General features: G+C 41.0%; 1 protein-coding gene across 4 annotated transcripts in view; it reads right to left on the minus strand.

The window, feature by feature from the left end:
• Astn1 (astrotactin 1) overlaps positions 1–19712 on the minus strand; it is a 296448-nt gene that overhangs the window by 175411 nt on the left and 101325 nt on the right. For all 4 annotated transcript variants that reach the window (XM_013520987.1, XM_005374905.2, XM_005374906.2 and 1 more), the window contains exon 2: positions 19432–19619. In XM_013520987.1, the coding sequence (XP_013376441.1) occupies positions 19432–19619 (188 nt within the window). The remainder of the gene's footprint in view (positions 1–19431; positions 19620–19712) is intronic.

Consider the following 19712-nt stretch of genomic DNA (forward strand, 5'->3'; position numbering starts at 1 on the left):
TTAACATACTTGGAAATGGAAGGGGAGAAATTTAAAAGGTCAAGATTTCTTTACATTTAATACATAGTCCTCAGTATTACTATCTGAACTGGGAAAGATTTAAAAGAGATATGTCTGATAATCTGAAAAACTAATTTGAAAACAGCAATATGCTATATAACAACTATTGCTGAATTCCTACCATCTTGTTTAGTGAAGCTCTGTATATTTCTATTTTTTTATCCTCTTTTATTGTCTTTAATTGCATGATCAATCTTGCATTCTTACATCTGGTAATCTGAGTAACTTCAGTGACAATAGCAATGTGTAATACAACAGCCATTGTTAATTTCCTATCATCTTGTTTTAACATTCCGATCATTTTTATTGTTTTTGTGTTGTTTTGTTTTTGTCTTTGTTGTTGTCATTTTGCTATTGTTTTTTTCTCTTTAAAATAAAAAAATTAAAAAAGAAGATATATTTCCTCTCCAGTAAAAAAAAAAAAAAAAAAAAAAATGAGATGAGTCCTAAAAGGCTGTGCTATTCAGAGATGGCTGCTAGTCAGAATGTAGGTGGAAGGCCTTTCACATGAGGAAATGGTCTTGTTCTTATTCCTGTCCCTGACAGAAGATACAGTTTGATCATCACAATTATCATGAACTCTGGTGTTTCAAAGCCTAGTCAAGCATCCTGGGACCCTGCTCCCATTCTCTCTTACAGGGGAACCTCCAATGGCATGGTCCTTCCTCTGGGAGAAGTAAGGACTCTACATGGTTGATGGTTAGTTCTGGGAAGCTTTCAAACTCACAAACCACTAGAAAGAATTAAGCATTTCTCAGCTCCTGGTAACAATCCCACTATATGTGCTTAGCTCCTCTCTGAATCTCTGCCCTCTTTTGTTATTCTGTGAACACAATGCTTTATTCCTGTAGCATGCTAGAATGGTACACTGGAGAAGAAAAATTAAAGGAAACGACTGTTAGTTAAGTGTTCTCCATGTGTCAGACACACCTAGTGAATTGCATTCATTATTTCTTTAATCCTACCAATAAATATAAGTAATAAAAATTACTATTTCCATTTTTAGGTGAGAAAACAGAAGACCAGAGGAATTGATTAACTTGTGCAGGTTTGCAGAGTTATGAAATCAAACCAAAGCTCAAGTGTGGATCTTAACAATGTGCTGTAAGATCTTGAATGGGCCCATTATTGTATGCAGGGGCCTAATTCCCTGATTTCTCAGGTTCTCTAAGTTTTTGTTTGTTTGTTTTGTTTTGTTTTTTGTTTTTCTTCCGGTACCAGGAATTGAACTCATGACCTTGCACTTGCCAGGCAGGTGCTGTGCCACTGAGCTAAATCCCCAGCCTCAGGTTCTCTAATTTACATCTAGCCTGGTTTTTACATCTAAACTTTGAGGTTATATAAGTGAAGTTCCCATAATATATATAATAATACTGTCTACACTGCTTACTCAAATAGTTCCAATCTTTTGCAGTACGCTTGATCACTACATTGGCTAAATAAATGACTTAAGTGACAATTTAATTGTCGCAAAGATGGCCACATTTGTCAGGTTTCCATTTTGACATAGAAAATCTATGGGGATATCAATTCCTTGATAGATGTTTTCTGAAGTGCAATCAACAGTTATCAGGTCCAAGTTTACAGATACTCAACCATTTCCTTGAGAACTGTCTGATGCACATTTACACAGACTTGAGGCTCTTGCTGTGTGTAAGTGCTTGTTCTTCAATTGAAGACCTCAGTGGAATAGTAGGCATTTCCCACGATATAACTATACCACAGAAGAAAACTGGGGAGAAAATGTTGTACTTAAATGCTCTCAGGGAAACCAGAAAATACACCACAGTCAAGTCACTCAAAAAAAAAAAAAAAAAAAAAAAAATCTCTGACGAAGAGTTTTAGAGAAGATAGGAGAAACTATGGGTCATATTTTGCATTAGTACCCAAAGGATAACCATCATCATCCCTAGCCTGAGTTATTCAATGCTGGTCAAATATAGAAGTAAACAAAATTCTTACATATTGCATTCTGCTCCTAACGGTCCTCCCACTGGTAACTTGATTTGACACATAACACTCAAAATTTTAATCTCAAGACCAAAATTTTAATCCAATCTCTTGAGGAGAGCAATGTGTATCTGTGGCCCAATACCTCATAGTGCCCCAGCTGTGGCTCGACCTTGGCATGCAAGCAAAACACACAGCAGAGCCAAGGAACTATGTAAGTGAACAAGCGAGGGAACTAAGGACTCAGGAGAGATGCTGACGTACAAACACGATCAGAGCATTCTGCGCCAAGATCTTTCCCAAGCCTCACACTCCTTGCCAGCAAGCCCTGTCTGGCATCAAAAAGGACAGGGAGAAGAGAGACTGATATAGTCTGATAGTCTTCTCTTGGGCCATACACTAAGTGCTTGTTTGTCCTTCTTAAAAATTATTAAATCCAATTTTTCTCTGGAAGTAATCAAGCAACAAATCTGGAGAAGAGGCCTGGTTTGGGAAGGCAATCTCTGAGTGAGATCCTGAATTCTCATTAGGGCTGGCTTCGTTAAGCCACCAGCTCCAACATCAGCAGCATATTGTCTTCAGCTAATTACATTTTTGCTGGCAAAGCCATTATACAAGTCTTCAAATCCTTCCCATCATTAATTTAGAACAACAACAAAAAGTTCCCAACTTCCCTGTCCTGCCTCCTGCTTCCTGAGGAGCCCACCCAGGCATGCCACATGCAGTCAGCTTTTTTCTCTTGGTTTTCCAGACGTCTTCTCGTGTATTTGGTTTTTGAGGCTAGTGGCAAATTGAGGTAGAAAGCCTGTCGCAGAGGCCTGATTTCTTCACTGGGTGACCATGGCTGGTTTTGCTCCCGGCCAGGTGCTGGTTACGTACACCAGGACCTTGGGCACAGGTCCAGTGCACACCAGCTAAAGCCGGGCCAGGGCAAAGGGAAGCTGGAAGCTGAGGCCCAGCTCTGCTCCCCACCAACACCATCATGAAAAGGCACAAAATATTCAACTCTGCTAGAATTTGTCAGATTTTAATTTACTGATCAATGGGTCAATCACACAAAGTGAGTCCACGGGTCAGAATGATCCAGCCAGAGACACTCACGGATACAAAAGCGGTCTGAACCTCTTGCTTCTAAGGCAACTGACAAAGCAGACAGCATCTGCCAGGCCAGTTCCATAATTCTGTAGCTAGGGTGGGCATGTTTCCTGACCCAGCAAAGACTATCACCTACCAGTGGAGCATCATTGTGAATTAATTCAGATCTTTTTTTTTTTTTTTTTTTGGTTTTTCTCCGGTACCGGGAACCGAACTCTCGACCTTGCGCTTGCCAGGCAGGCGCTTTGCCGCTGAGCTAAATCCCCAGCCCCTAATTCAGATCTTAATGTTCACAAAATTTCATTTGTCTACTTTTTAATAGCTGTGATTTTTTATGCTTCAGTCTGTTCAGTTGTAAGGGGCAGAAAAGGAGAGGGAGGGTACAGGGTAACAGGGCTGGGCTACACCCACTTCTGAGCCTCTGCTTCTTCCCTCCCTCGATGCTTCCCTCTTCATCTATCTAAACATTTTCCACGTTTAACTCTCAGCATAAGTCTCTCTCCTGAAACCTACTTTATTTACTCCAAAGTAAGAATACCTACATATCCTCTTCCAACTCCTGAGCCTTATACAAGTATTCTTTAATTAATCCTTAATCTTAATTCTGGTGTCTCCCATGGCATGGCTATACCTACACTTGTAGGCAGAAACCATGCTTTAAACGCCTTCTGTAGCCTCTACCTTCCAAAGTGTCCAACACAGGGCTGGCATGGCTTAATTATGGGGCGGGGCACATCCTGCTGGCTCAGAGAGGCTGATAAAGCACAAATGGTATTACTCTCCTAATGTTTGCCAGTTCATCTGGAAGCCTGTCTTCATTCTTCCTAGCCAGTCCTGGACTGGCTTTCAGGTGCACTGTGTCAGCTGCAGAGTCCTTCTGGGAAGAGGCTAGCCACAAGAAGGTGACCATTTCCTTACCTCCAAGGATGTTCAAATGGCAGGTGCGTGCTGTGGATCCACCATCTGGAGAATGTAGCTGTGTCTTCAGAAAGCCCAATGGCTTTTCTCTAGCCATCCTCACTCTTGCCCTTACTTTTTGGTGCAAGCAATTGTGACGTGGCTGGAAGTTCAGTGAAATGGAAATACTTTTTCCTAGTAAAATGAACTGACCTGTACTGGATCTAATTATTCCTGCCCTGCTCCACGGAGTTCTGTGTAAATCCACTCTCATCATGAGAGAGGTCACAGAAATTTGCCATCAAGTTTTCAAACATCTCTTTAGGACCTAGTGATGGGCAGATCTGTTCCATAGGCTTTACAGAGTGAATGATGTAAAAAAAGCCACCTTCTCTTAAAATCTAAAGTTGTACTTCTCATTTTTATTCATCTATGCAGTATATGTAGGCCCACTTATTTACACTTGCATTTCTGTTTCTGCGAAGGAACTGCAGGTAGGGTGATAAGAGTTCTATGGACACCATTCTACAACTGGAAAAAGTAAATTTCATTTTCAGAGAGGGGTTGGAATACTGTCAGGACCAATGATTTTCTCCGCCACCACACCATGACAGACGAGGCTATAAACTGGGTAGACCCACAGCCACAGAGAAGGTTCGGTGTACTCCCACACCAGCTATAACTCCTTTTCTTCCTCTCTCTCTGTCTAGAAAGCATATCGGAAGGCAAGCTGAGTGAGAATGACCTTATTATAGGTCATTTATAACTCTGACTTCACACGAATGGGAAAAAGGAAGTCAGTCACAAATTCTAGCACTTTCCCTATTGTTGTATCAAATGCACTTGCCACATCGTAGCAATTGATGGGGACATACCAGGCATTGTGACACTGACTGTGAACTGCAGAAGTGTGAAAGCAGCCCCCAAAGACAGGAAAGAAACGTTGCTGTGGATGCTGCCCACAAGGCTGGGTCAGGCACTGTCCCCTTCATCGTGTAACGCTGTGGGTCTCACCCCAGTGCTGCTACCGCGCCTTGTAATACTCAGGGCTGGAGTGCTTGCTCTGAGAAACTCTCACAGGAATTTTCATCATATTAAAAATATTTTTATATAGGGGCTGGGGATTTAGCTCAGCGGCACAGCGCCTGCCTGGCAAGTGCGAGGTCGTGAGTTTGATTCCCAGTACCAGAAAACAAACAAACAAGCAAAAATATATATATATTTTTTATATAATTGTTGTATAAAATCAATTACTTACCTAATTAATTTAACTATAAAATTATACTTATTTATACAATGATATAATTTATAACACATTATATGTAATACTGTGAGGCAGAGACAGTCTGTGACATACTTCTGGTGGGAATCAGTCTTTCCCTGGGGTTCTGTGGGAAAAGAGGGAACAGCGCAGGTTTAGAGGGGAAATGGAGCCAGGCCACCCATAAAGGAGCCCAGAATATCCACTGTACCAAAGGTCTTGCCTGGCAGAGGAAGTGCATGGACTTGTCACCAGCTCTCAGTTTCAGTGGTGCCACAGACTTGCTCAGCCTTCCTCGAAAGACTCTTTGTTCATTCTTAAGATCCCTTTTGGCCTCTTAGCAAAAAGTCAAGCCCTCCACTACGATACAGAGATGCATAATCCCTCCAGCAAGGAGCTTCCTCTCAGGGGAAGAGTGCTCATGCACAGATAAAGACAATGAAGAACTATGTGCCAGGGATAGCCCAGTGCCACTTAACCCAGCCCAGAGGGAGGCGGGGTCAACAACACCTTCCTGGAAGAAGTCATGGGGTAGCCGAATTTTAAAAAGAGTAGGAAGAAGTGATGTTACTCACAGAACAGAGAGACAGCATAACCGAAGAGCTCAAGTGAAATAACTATTTTCTTCCTTTAGATTGTTCTTTCTGTGAAATCCTCCTGATGTGGAGTGATATTAGCCAGGCAGAACAGTATTTAATAGAAGTGTGTGTGTGTGTGTGTGTGTGTGTGTGTGTGTGCATGTGTGCGCATGCACAAGTGAATGTACACAAAAAGCTAGACGCAATAAAACAGGCCTTTGGACATGCTTGTGATACCAGAGGAATAGTTTTAAGTCCAAATTTCATTCTAACTCTTTTTATTAGATGAAAATGGGTGAACATACACATAGGTATCAAACTTGATCAAAGAGGAAAGGGAGCTTGCAAAGGGCAGTAGCCAGAGAGGGAGGAGGGAGTGGGGTTGAGGAAGGGACCCTAAGTCTTCGGGCACTTCAGGAGGAAACTCCCACTGCTGATGGAAATGCTGGGCTGGCACCCTTGCCTTCATCCTCCAGAAGCTGTCCTGAGGACCAGCACAGTTTGCACAGAATGGGAGTCTGAGAGGTCCCCTGTAGGTCCCAGCTAAGCCAAGGGTGCTACCCTCTTAGAAATTTTCCTCTTAAGCAGAATTCTACCCAACTTGAAGATATAGCTGCTGTCCAGAGAGGATAGTACATGGGGCAACTGACACAGGCACTGCCCTAAGAAGGAAATGGTAGGTGAGTTGGCCAGGACCCACTGCCTCTGGCTTCATCCAACTCTCTATGGCCAGGAATATGAATATCTTCTTTTTAGAGTACTCAAGGCCTTCCAGTGGTGATTCTGAGAGATTTCTCTTTACCAAGACCCCCTCCCACCCACAGCTGGAGGCTGGAGGCCCTTTTCACAGCCTGCTCCTTTAGATGGTCCTGGGACCACTCCAACCTTAGGCTGACCCCAGCGAGGCTGCTGGCACCTCCTGCTAGTAAAGGCTGGGGAGGGTCTAGAAAGATGACTGGGACACTGGGAGGAGCACAGTCAACCAAAATCAAGGGGCACTGAGCCAAAAGTTCAGGAAATCCAGGCATCTGCAGACAGGCCCCACTATAACACCTAAAGGGTTATTAGCCACCAAGTTCCTTACAAAGGACCAGCCAGCGGTCCACAGTGGAGAGTGATGGCTCCCTACTTAGAACATTTTCCACTCCTTTCTAACTATAGCCGCACAAGCCCATCATTTTCCCCACAGACCATCATCTCCAGTCCATAAATGGAAAAAAGAAAAGCAGCCTTGCTGCAGGGAATGGAAGAAAGTTTTTCTGCCTATTACTTTCAAGTGTGTCAACCTGGGATTGTTGGTGTCCCACATATCCTTCACTTTCACACTCCTAGAATGTGACAGCCCGAGGCGACTTGCAAGGTCATGCAGCTGGGGATTCCCAAGGCAAAGGACACAGCCCAGCTATATGCTCATGGTATGTGGCATGCCAAGAGCTAATAAAGGTGTGTAACATTTTTATTTTACCATTTATTTTTATAAAAGATTACTTGTCTGAACCTGAATGGAAGTAATTCACTATAACATCAAATCCACAGTCAATTGGTATATTCATCTTAGATAAGACAGGAAAAAGTTTAAGCCAGAAGAAGCAATTTAAGTAAAAAAAAATTCAGAAAAAGTTAATACAGATTGTATTAAAATATGGCAAAAAAATCCCCATGAATCCCTAAAGTTTTGAGAACAGTTTTCTCAGAGATGCTACTCACTTTCAAATAAGAAAGCTGATACCCAGGAAGGTCATGGGCCTTGCCTGAAGTTTCATAGGTTTTGAGGGAAAAGGAACATAATTAAAAGCTTCCTGACTTCTGTTTCACTGGTCTAATCAAACCTCTGTCTGCTTGTCTCCTTGGATGAGCTCTAGTCGCAGCAGCGGACAGGGAGGAGTAGTGCAGTCTGTTTGAGTACAGTCAAATTCTAGGCTGATGCCACTCCACTATGGTGCCACAGGCACAGCGTGGCTGGGACCTGCTAGTATTGCTTCTTCCCCACCCCAAGTGGAGCGTAGGGAGCGTGAATGTGCCTTGGGGAGGTTGGAGACCCCAGGTGCAGGGCTCTGAGTCACACAGCATTGAAAAGGGCTGGGGCCAACACAGCCAGCCAAAAGCTGAAGAGCAATGGTGACTTGAATGCATACACTCCAAGACATTAAGAGAATAGAAGGACAATGAAAAAAGAATGCCAATGAAAAAAGAATGCCTTAATGACACTGTCATGATGCAGACCCCTTTTAACTTTGTTTATGTGATGGATTAACTCACACCACAGGAACATGTCTAAGGTCCACTAATGCCCGATTCGGACATGGTCACTCTAACAGATCCCAAATGCTTACATGCCCTAGTACCAAAGCTACCCACCTTCTTCTTCAGTCAAGGTATGGGACAGAAGGAAATGAAAGTTGCATCCTTCAATAAGAATCTGGATTATGATCTCCCATATGAATCTCCCATATAACCCTGTCTTTTTTAGGATATTGGGGTGGATTATGATCTCCCATATGAATCTCCCATGTAACCCTGCCTTTTTAAGGGTATTGGGGTGGCAATATTCCCATCTCAGGCCACATTAAGTAGTTATACAAAACCCAGGTGGAGGGATTGGGAGCTAGAGCACAGAAGGTCTCAGATACTGCCTAGTGGGGCATTCACTGCTGTCAGTCACGGCATGACATATGAAAAAGCCCACTTCTAATTCTTCCCAACTTATAAGGCTACTTGACTACAGCTATTCGAGGGCATCAGCATTAGTACAACCATCAAGAGAAGAAAATCATAAATAGACAACAGCAAAAAACACCTGGTTTTTCCAGATTTACCCTGGAAACTCCTCTGCAACCTCAGGGAGGGCCACTGACATCAGCATCTCACATAGGCAAGACATTTAATGATCTTTAGCAGATACCACACCAAAGTGTTGCAGCTGATTTTATAAGGCCAGGTCTGAAAATGTCCTGTCCACCTTGAGCTGCATTGACAAGGCTGAGAGCCACCACTATCTCTTAAAATGCCGTTTATCAGTGCCCACACAAACTAACTGTGTCATGACATCATGCCTGGAAGCTTAATTCTACTTTCATTCTTGTATACTTACATTAGATATTTCATTACAAGGCAATGTTTTAACATAAGCTGGCATTTCGTAAAAGTCTACTGTGTGCATCAAAATTGAGACCAAGCAAGAGTCATCAGCCTTCCAGGGAAGAAAAATAACATATTTGCTAATAAGGATCCTGTTTATGCTTCTCTTGTCAAATCTAAGCACTGGGTTGTTTTCATCAACATCTGTCTTCACTAAACCCATCAATACCTCTCAGGAGAGGCTAATGTGCTTGGATTTCACCTGAATTGGTGAATACCACATGCCTTCAATTTCTAGTAGGAACAATCACTCTCAATGCTTGTCTTAAGAGACAATTATAATCAATCTATGGGGGTCTGACTAAACCAGCAAGTTACTCTTTTATCACTGCAAACAGGATCTTACACTTTTCCCAAGCTGCTGTATTTTAGACTCTGTTTAGCCTCTGAAGACAAAATGAGGAGAATGTACTAGATTAGGATTAGCAAACTATGGCTTCCAGTTCAAATGCGGCCCACTGCTCAGTTTTATAAATAAAGTTTTATTTGAATACATAAACACCCATTCATTTACATATTGTGTATGTTTGCCTGGGCACCACCTTGACAGGTGTTGAGTAGTTAAAACAGAGCTTGTGTGGCCTACAAAGACAAAGATGCGTATCCATCTGGTCCCTTATCCCTGGCTTAGATATTGCTTGTCATTGTCCATGCCAGGGTTCTTTCGGTAGCCTACATGTATTATACACAAGTCTAATCAGTCTCCTGCCAGGGCCCAAAAATGTGAGTCTGAGGTAAGATTTAAAGGCAACCTCAGAACTTCTGAGATAGGCAGAACATGAGAGAAAAACAGTACAATCTACAGGAAAGATAACAGCACCAGGAATCCATATCTCCTAAGTTTTTCCTCCAGTGTTTCCTCATTGCTGTCAATGTGGAAAACAACAATCTCAGTACCTATAGAGACCTGGGTAATAAAGGATTCCCATAATGACATCAATTGGTGCAACTAATAAATAAATAAATCAGTGAAGTTCTTCCAGAAAAGTCGTAGCTGGGATCATCATCCTAAATCACAGAATACCTGCTAGGAAACCCTGTAAACAATGAATCAGAAGAGGCCTAACAATGCCCTGGATGTATATGACTGCATCCCATAGTTTGTAATGGGCCTATTCTGTTCTCGTGAGGCCCCTAATTGCCTTGGTCTTTTCCCTAAGCACAACTCCTGAAGGACTCCTGCAAGAGGTTGCTATGATCCCAGCTGCTTTTCTGGATCCCGAAGGTCATGGGCTCCTGGGCAACACACTGCATGCAGAATTGTTACAGGCAGCTTGCATGACACCCCAAGAGTTTACCTAGCTAATATTTATTGGACGCTTCCAATGGGCCCTGTACTGTAGGAAGTGCTTTATAAGCATCATTTTACTTAATCATTTAAAATGGCACAGGGAAGTAGGATCCTTTAGTATTCCCATTTCATGGATAAGGAAGGTCAGTTTCAAGAGATTCAACAATTTGTACAAAATCAATAAAAAAACCTAATCACTTGTAGAACTATGTTTTAAATCAATCTTTCTGACAGCAAACTCTCACAGTAAACTAAAGTCACTGACATCGTAGAACCTATAGTCTCACTGGTTTCTCAGTGACCACTGTTTGCTCCAAGCCAACCCCAGGCATCTTTAGGATGCTTGATTTTGTTGATCTAAGCCACCTGTTGAAATAGCTCAGGGACCACACATTTTATGCTATTTCTATGCAGTTCTCTATGTACTGTCCTAACCTTTATCAGGAGAAGGATTTATGTTCTGCTAGCTAAAAAATAAAATGACTCCATATTCTGAACAGATTAAACAATTCTGATGCCACCACCAAGGAGGACTGTGCCAGAGTCGAGTCTGGAGTCATACATATTTGCCTTGACTCACGGTATCGCTCTCATGGCCTACGTGACCTTGCCGTGTGCTTCACTTTCCCTAAATCTTCTCTCAGTATTTACATCTGAAAAATGGGGGAAATAACACATTTCACAAGGTTGTTATAGACATGATTGATATTAAGCATAAATCCAACTCCACATAGTGTCAGAGTACAAAAGCTCTTTAAGGGATAGCTGTATTATATGAATATTATCGATTTTGAGTATTGTTTTAAAACCCCACAGACGTTATGACTCTGGTTTTTAAAAAGATCTTCTAGGGTTTGGGAAAGCTAAATAGTTTATTTAAACTATTGGCTTCTCTAAGTTAAACTGCTGAGCAAAATATTACCTACTTAGGATCTAAAAGAATCTTAAGCCTGAAAAATATTGTTAAATAAAAGAATCAACACCTAAATGAATGAATAAGTCAGTGATTCTTTTCAATCAATGATAGGTCAGTAGTGCTTTTAAAATACTTTTCTAGTTTCTAAAAATTCTCTGCATAACTGTGGAAGTGTATGCACGAGGAAGGCTAAGTTTATTGTTCCGTGACTTTCACAAATGTAGTGTTGGAATTCCCAACTACGCTCTTCCCTTCCTTGCCAACAAACCCATTGCCAGCTGTGAGGAGGGGTGGCAGAAGCCAAGGTTAGCAGGTGGGTTTAGCAGAGCTGAACAGAATCTGAGCTTCTGGGGTGAGCTGGCTGGAGAAGCCACAGAGAGACAGATCTGTGTTCCACTGTGGCTGTGGGTCCTAGTGCTCATAGATTTATGACTGTTGAGGTAATAACGGGGAAAATGTCAGAGTAGTCTACGCTGACAAAAGTCAAGAAAGTAACAAAATCTGGAACAGAAGTAAGTAATAAATAAATACTGATTACTCATTGACAGTCAGAGGGAAGTTGAGTGCTTTTCCAAGTATAGAGTCAGGATTATGCTGACTACCTCAAATTCAATTTTGACTCTGCAAACTAATCGTTGTTTAAGTTTGGGTAAGTCACTTAGCCTGTCTGGCCTTCGGTACCCTTACCTGCAAAATGCATAATAACAAATCCTATGTTATAGTGATGAGAATAACAATAAGTTAATATGTATTGGAGCACTCAGAACAGTGCCTGACACATAAAAATGTAAAATAAGTTTGTAGAGATGATGTGGTGATGATGATGATGATACAGTGACAAAGACAATGATAATGATGATGATGTGGTAGCACGACCTTTTGATTCTCTTGACATCTTTGCCAGTTAAGTCTTAGTGTGCCTATTGTGCTGGAGAAAGAAATCGTAGAAGCATTGTTTCTCAGCATCTGCTAAAGGAAATAGTAACAATTTGTGCCAAGGGGAGGGATGAGTTGCATGAGTCCCACGACTGCAGCCAACAAGAGAAGGTGAGGGTGACATTCACCTATGGGATAATGTGATATGAAAAGTTTTGAAAAAAAAAGAACTCTGGCAAGTAGCTAGATCCATGAGCTTCTTTCCTATAGAGTTACAATTTAAGGAGGGGAGGATAACGAATTTAACAGCAATGAAGACAGAGAAACACTATGACACTAACAGAAGTCAGGAGGGATTGTAATCAAGGTGACTTGTTGAATAAAGGGAACTTCAAACTGCAGAAGCATCAAAATGCAGACAAGTTCATAGAGTAGACATGACAAAGCAGCCTACTCCTAGCAAGAGGAGCAATAGAAGCAGGTGTGAAAGAGCCAAGCCACAAACTTCCATAACGTGGGTCCTGAACAGCTTTGCAGCTCCACTCTTCTAGAAAACATGCTCTTGGGATTTTGTCTAAGTTAGAACAGTGCTATTTCCTTTATCTTCATATGCATTTCTATAATAAAATGCCATGATTGACAGAGCCTAAGAGGATCTATACTGTGAAACTAAAAAAAAAAAAAAAATATATCCAACAAATGCATTCATTTCACAGATGAGATAATGAAGTTTCCAAAAAGGTCGGAAAATTATCTGAAATGGCGAAGCCAGGACCAAAAGCCCACTCTTCCGGCTCTAAATCAAGGCTATCTTTCCATTACAGCCTACGTCTCACTTTACAGGAATACAGAAAGGCACCAAATGAGAACAAAATAGATGAGCAACAGAAGAGGCTAAGAGACTGACAGATACCTGCGCCTAATGCATCCTGGCAAGAGACACATCCTGGCCGGAGCTGTCCCCTGGTATCAGAGGTGGGAGATTTGCAAGCCAAGTCTTCCTTGGCTCTGGAAATAATCCTGAAATGGACTTTGGATCACAAGGATTTTACACATCAGTCTTTCAGGCAAACAGAACAAAGAGGTTTTGTTTTTTTGGGATCCTGCTGATTATTTTAGGAACTACTCATCATTTTCCTAATGGAAGGCAAGGTACCCAATGACGGTGGTGGCAGGTGGGCAGTCTGACCAGGAAGTCAGCCCAGTCCCATGATGAATAGCTTGAATGACTAGCAGAATCTTGCTCAAATGAATCAAGAAAGATCTTCCTTTTGTCCTTTCTGACTTAATGGTCTATTTTGTACAGCATTGTTTTGTTTTTGCCTAAGTGTTCCCATTTATTTCTTGAAGATCAGAAAGATTGGTCCTGATAAATTAGAGCTTCCTAAGTTAGATGAAACAAATAATAGCAGTTGACCATAAACCTGCAAAAGTGACCCTGATTAATGAATTTGCTAATGAATTTTTGTAACAGATTTGCTGAAGGCAAAAGGTGCTGACAGAAAAAGCATCCAGCCCCCTCTCTCGCACGCCCCTGGACACTTAATAAATGCCTGATGGTTCTGAGGACATGCAGGGATTGCCATGCTGGCAACTGCACTTCTCCCCCCTGGAAGTGACTGTGCTATAAGAGGGAAATGAAGCATAGCTCCAAGGCAGTTGGACAGAACTTGAATGTAACAATAAAGCAAGGAGGGGGACGTTGGCACAATGGCGTTATGCAGTCCTGAAAACATGGCCCTAGAGGCTCTCACAGGTGTGGTTTGTGGGCTCTGTACTAACTAAGCCCCAAATGTTACTCCTCCAGAATGGGACCTCCCTAGATCACCTACCCATCCTATTTTCTGGACTCTGGGACTCTATAAGAGCACCTGCAATCTCTTTTGTCCCCAGAACTTTGTTCTCTACTTACTGGACATTGGGACTCTATAAAAGCACTGCAGCCTCTTTTGTCCTGAAAATTTGTTCTCTACATTGTTTCTCTAAAGAGGTGACGCTGTACACAGAGCTACCTGGAGCTGCAGAAGCACAGTCTGGGAAACGGTCTCTAATGCCAAATGCAAAGGCCACAGAAGCCTACACGTGCTGACCAGTGGGGTTCATTAGCTGGGCTGATGGTCCTTGGCAGCATTCAGGTTTGCCTGGTGAGTTTTGGTCACAAATTCTTATGAGAACACAGATGCTCAAAGATATTATGCCCCACAATTGTGCATTGTGCCTACAAAGGCTAAACCACAAAGACTTTATCTACCATTGGAAGTTATTACTACAACTAAAAAAGACAGATAGATGATAGATAGATAAATAGATAGATAGATAGATAGATAGCAGAGAGACAGAAAACTGAAGCATTTTTGAAGGTCTACTTGCTGAAAAACACAATTTAACCAACCTATTTGCATACACGAAATCTATTCACACTGTTATCTTTAACTACAAAAATAAAATATCTAGACAATATATTCCTTCATGTACCATTAAATTTGTTTGCCCACTGTAAAGAAAAATTTACAGTATACAGTAAATTAGAAAAGTACAGTATGGATCCATATTGGATGAATATTTGTTGTAAAAGTGTGTTAAAATCTCATCTTCCATGGAGTAGACAATTTGTGTTACCACTGGAAAAATTCTTAACTTTTGGTTTAAGGTCACACTCAGTTCTAATTCACCAATTCTACTTTCACTTGTTCAAGAGTTTTAAAAAGAGTATCTCTGTGTACTTTCACGGTTCTAAATGTCAATTATCTTGGCAAATTTGAAATAAATCTCTCAAGCCGAGTTTGAATCATGCAGGAGGTTAAAATGCATCATTTGACCCTCACAGCAATAACGTTAAGATTTCAGAAGGGAAATCCAATTTCTCTATGCAAGGAAGAAATGGTACCTCTTTGGAAAAAAATAATTCAGAAATTTTAGGATGTGATTGGGGAATTAAAAAAAAGCAACAGCTTTTTTCAAAGTTCTAAATTGCCAACCTCCCAGCTTGGATATTGGTTTTCTGCAAGCTCACGATTTTGCTGATGACAGATTTATACTGGGCACAGTGTAAGAGAAGAATTGCAAATTCTCATTCATACAATGTCATAAGGATACAAAAAAAAGTTTACCTTTATTTTTCATTCTATCATTACTTATATATTGTATTCAAAAAAATCATCAGTACAAAATATAAAAATGAGCAGTGATCCTTGCATTAAGGCAATATAAATGAGAAAAGTATAAATACAAAGAAGAGAGAAATGTAAACTTTAAGGTTTTCACAGAACCATTCATTCTCCCTGCACATATTGGAACTATTTAGCACCACCCATTAAGTTTTGAAATATACATTTTCTTAGCAAGAAAGAAAAGGTTGAACATATTCATGTTCTATTAATAACCTTAACTCTTTTCTTTTCCAAATTATGCTATTTTTATTCCAATCTGAAAACTGCATCAATATTAATCATTAAAACTAGCCCTGCTATTGTTATAACAAAGATGATATAGGTACTAAGACTTTACTTACATGTATTTCACTGCCCAACATTGTTACTAGTCAAAGGATTTTACTGTCTTCTGACATCTATAATGCTATCATTTTGGATGCCTCAAAAGCTGCCTACTTTACCTCCAAAGAATATGGTATAAAGTGAATCAAACAAAGTCTACCAATCCCTGAGTCTCTTAAGAGGAAACCATCAGAGACTCTAGGAACGACGTCTTCAAACAGGATACCCTCAGGCTTGATTTCTAAGCCAAGGGCACATACTCAACTTCAGACTTTGAAACTGTTTCTAGACAAGAATCCTAAGGACTGGAGAGGCAGCATGTGAGGCTGTGTGGTGTGGAATGGGAATGCAGGAGAGGGGGATGGCTAGGCAGGCTAGAGTGGGCGCCACTAACCAAACTGTCTTTGACAAGGATGGGAGGGAAGACGCATGTCCAGCTCACCCTGAGATCCCTGTTCTTTGGCAGAGGTCAAGGGTCACCCTGGAAAAATGCCTTGTCTATATCCAGGAGATCACACAAGAGAAAACAGAGCTTCTGCCTTTGACTATGTCATTTTAGCCTCTGCTTTCTCCAGCCTGGCTCAAAATTAGATAGAATAAACTAAAATAAAGGTGAAGGACAAATCTTTTTTTTATTTGGACAACACAACATCATTGGTGGTCTGCCATGCGTGACCGGTAGTAAATAAAGGAAATATCCCCAAGATAGGTTTAAGGCTGATTCTTGTTCTCTGCATTTCAGTACCTACTGTCCATTAATCCCTGCCCAAGGGATCTCATAAAGAAGCATTGAGAATGTAAGGTTCTCGTAGGGTTTGCCGTCTTTGAAGACATAGCCTATTTTTAAAAATCCTTTGGCATCCTTGATGACAACGTTTCCATCATTAAAGTCACTCACCCTCAAAAACATGTATGTCCTCACTCGTGCTTATACATGCATACTCACACACACATGCACATGCGCACACACAGGCGTCCTTCAGAGAACTAACCAGAACACCTCATTCTAAGGATAGATGGTAGGGTCTGTGGTGCAATGAGGATATGGTGTAGCAACCAGGGCAAGTTTCAGACTACCTTTCTACGGATCTTTACCCTATAAACCCCTCACCCCAAACACATCATCTGACTTAGCCCCTATCTTAAGCACCATACTCAGTCTTTCTTTCAAACAGTCATGCCCAGTATTCATCCCTGGGAATCTCTATGTTCATTTCTTCACCTTAAATGGCTTTTATTATTGCTGTTGTTCTTGGTGTGGCAGAGACTGGTTCTTTGAAATGGTTTTGGACTAAAAGTAAATAAACAAATAAATAAATAAACACTAAACCACAGACCCATGCCTACAGCTGTTCCCCACACTGATGCAGGAGTGAGGAAGGTGGTTGGTGGGAAATTGACCAACTTACCTTTCCTTTCATCAGATCATATTATAAATATGAAGACAGTCTAGTCTCTGGGTTGGTCTGGCTGACCTGCCTGACCTCGTCACTCTTTAGAAACTGTGACTCACAGGGCTCGGGGATTTAGCTCAGTGGTGCAGCACCTGCCTGGCAAGTGTGAGGTCCTGAGTTTGATTCCCAGTAACCCCTACCAAAAAAAAGAAGCTGTGAGGAACAATGAAGATCACTTCCCTCAGAGAGGAACACTATCCTTTGATGAAGGATTCGTAAGTACTGTCTCTGCCTTATTAACCTCCAATAATTTGTAAATTGAGGGATAGTAATTTCCTTGGCCTGCCTGCCTTCCTTAGACATTGAGGCTTACTCTTTGCTGTTCAAGGACTCCTTTTGGCATCAGGCAGTGTAAACAAAGTGGATAGAGGTAAACCATCACATCAGTTATTTAGGGATCATTGATTAAAGAAAAGGTTGGGATGCTCGCACTCTGAGATTTTATCAGAGATTTTTCTGGGGAAATTTCGCATACTAAATTTTTTATAATGAATTTTTAATAGATTTAAATGTTTTCAGTTTTTTCACTTTCCTTTAGTTTGATACCCAGAATTAAACAAGTAGTAATACTACCAAAACAAAGATGAAATTAAATTAGACCAGACATAGGCTCGTTGTGTGTTGTTTCTTAACAGCAAAATAACCCATGTCCTCCCATTCGTATGGGAAAGCGTGGGTAATCATTCAAGCCTCAACTTGCTGTCAGACAACTCTATGAATGTATAGTATGTTTAGTTAACCAAGATAATGCAAATACATAAAATACCAAATGAAACATATCTTCTCTCTCCACTGGAAAACCTGTTCATTTATTCCAGAAGTATTGATTAAGCACTAACTATATGAAAGAACTCTTCTAGGGTCTAGGGGTTCATCAGTAAACAAAACAAAGCCGAACAAAGCCTCCACCTACCACTGCGGCATTTACTTTCTAGGGAGATTTTGAAACACAAATTCTGAGAATTTTTAGAATGAATCTTCTACTTTTATTAAAATTTTACATTTCTGCATAGAAAAGAAGCAGATGGTAAAGCTTCCAAACTGGGTCAGAGGGAGAAAAAAAATATCTATTGACAAAATCTTTATTGTAAGAGGAAAGAAAAGTTAGTTGGTTTATTTCTCTTGATTGGGAGAAAAGAAGGAGGGATTGATAGCAGCCAACCCTCCTTGGGAAAGAGAAACTAAGATATTCCGTAAATTATTCAGTGCTAATTGAATCATTCCTTTCTAGTACAATCCACAGCCCCATCTCACATTATCTCTGGTTTGTAAACGTGACTTCATAACTGGGCATGTCCCTAGAGACAAGTGTTGGAGGATCACAACAACGTACAGCAAAGCGGACATAGATCCCACAAACGTAAAGTTTACTTATTACCATCATCAGTGAGGATTATGGCATTGAGTCTTACAGAATTTTTTTTATTTTAAAGAGAATAATAATTAAAAAGACCAATAGCAGAATATCAACAACATAAAAACAAGACAAAGGAAAAACAATAAAAATGATACAAAGATTCAGAACAAAATGATAGGAATTAACAGTGGTTATTATATTACATATTGTTATCTTCAACAAAGTTGCTCAGATTACCAGATGTAAGAATGCGAGATTGATCAAACCATTACAGAGAATAAAAAATAAAAGCAAAAAAAAAAAAAATTAGAAGCAAGACAGAGTTTCACTAGACAAGACAGTAGGAATTTACCAATGGTTGTTATATTGCATATTGTTGTCTTCAAATTAGTGGTTCAGATTACCAGATACAAGCACGCAAAATGGTCAAAAAAATTAAGCATTAACTGCTCCTTTCAATAAACTATTAGACATCAGCAGTAGTTATGCCAGCTATCCTTAAGTTATTGCTATGGTTTGGATATTGTTTTTCTCCCAAAGTTTGTGCATTGGAAGCTTGATTCCCAGGGTGGCAGTATTAAGCGGTGGTGTACAAGCCTTAACAAATGGCACATAGGACAGTTAGGAGCATGACCTGGGAAGGGACTAGAGACCCTAGTCTCTCTGTCTTCCTGTCTGTTTTTTGTTTTTTTTAGTACCAGGAATCCAACTCAGGTCCTTGCCCTTGCCAGGCAGGTGCTTGCACCACTGAGCTATATCCCTGGCCCCCTGCCTTCCTGTCTGGTGATGTGATTTCTTTCTCTCATAGGCACTCTCACTATTGCTATCTGTCATGGTGTGATACAGTGCAGAGGGTCCTCACTAGAACTCAGCTGACACAGGTGCTACACCCTTAATTCTCCAGAAATAGAGAATAATAAAACCAATTTCTTTATAAATATTCCACCTCAGGCACGATTTTATAAAAATGAAAGATCTGACTCGTATCTATGTCACCAAGACTCATAACGTGAAAGTAGCACAAGCTACCCATGGCCTGAAGGCTATGATGCTGCTGTCCTTACCATGACTGAGATGTGGAGGATCCTCAGCTCTTCTTCTGCTGACTCATGTGGAGGTTCCTCGGTTGGGTCTTGTCCAGGGAGACTCGGGGCACCATCTTGGTGGTGGATGTGAAAAAGTAAAGTGCCATTTTCCAGCCACTGCTGCCTCCAACGCACCAGAGGGATGTCCTCTGTGTTCCCTGAGATCTCTAGAGGATAAACACCAAAGGCACAGGTGAGAACTTGGGCTGGACCAGGTTTTCGTCTGCTTTCTAGCCACTGTGCCAAGTAACCAGATCCAT

The sequence above is a fragment of the Chinchilla lanigera genome, unplaced genomic scaffold, assembly GCF_000276665.1.
Source record: "Chinchilla lanigera isolate Chin_1 unplaced genomic scaffold, ChiLan1.0 scaffold00005, whole genome shotgun sequence".
NCBI lineage: Eukaryota > Metazoa > Chordata > Mammalia > Rodentia > Chinchillidae > Chinchilla > Chinchilla lanigera.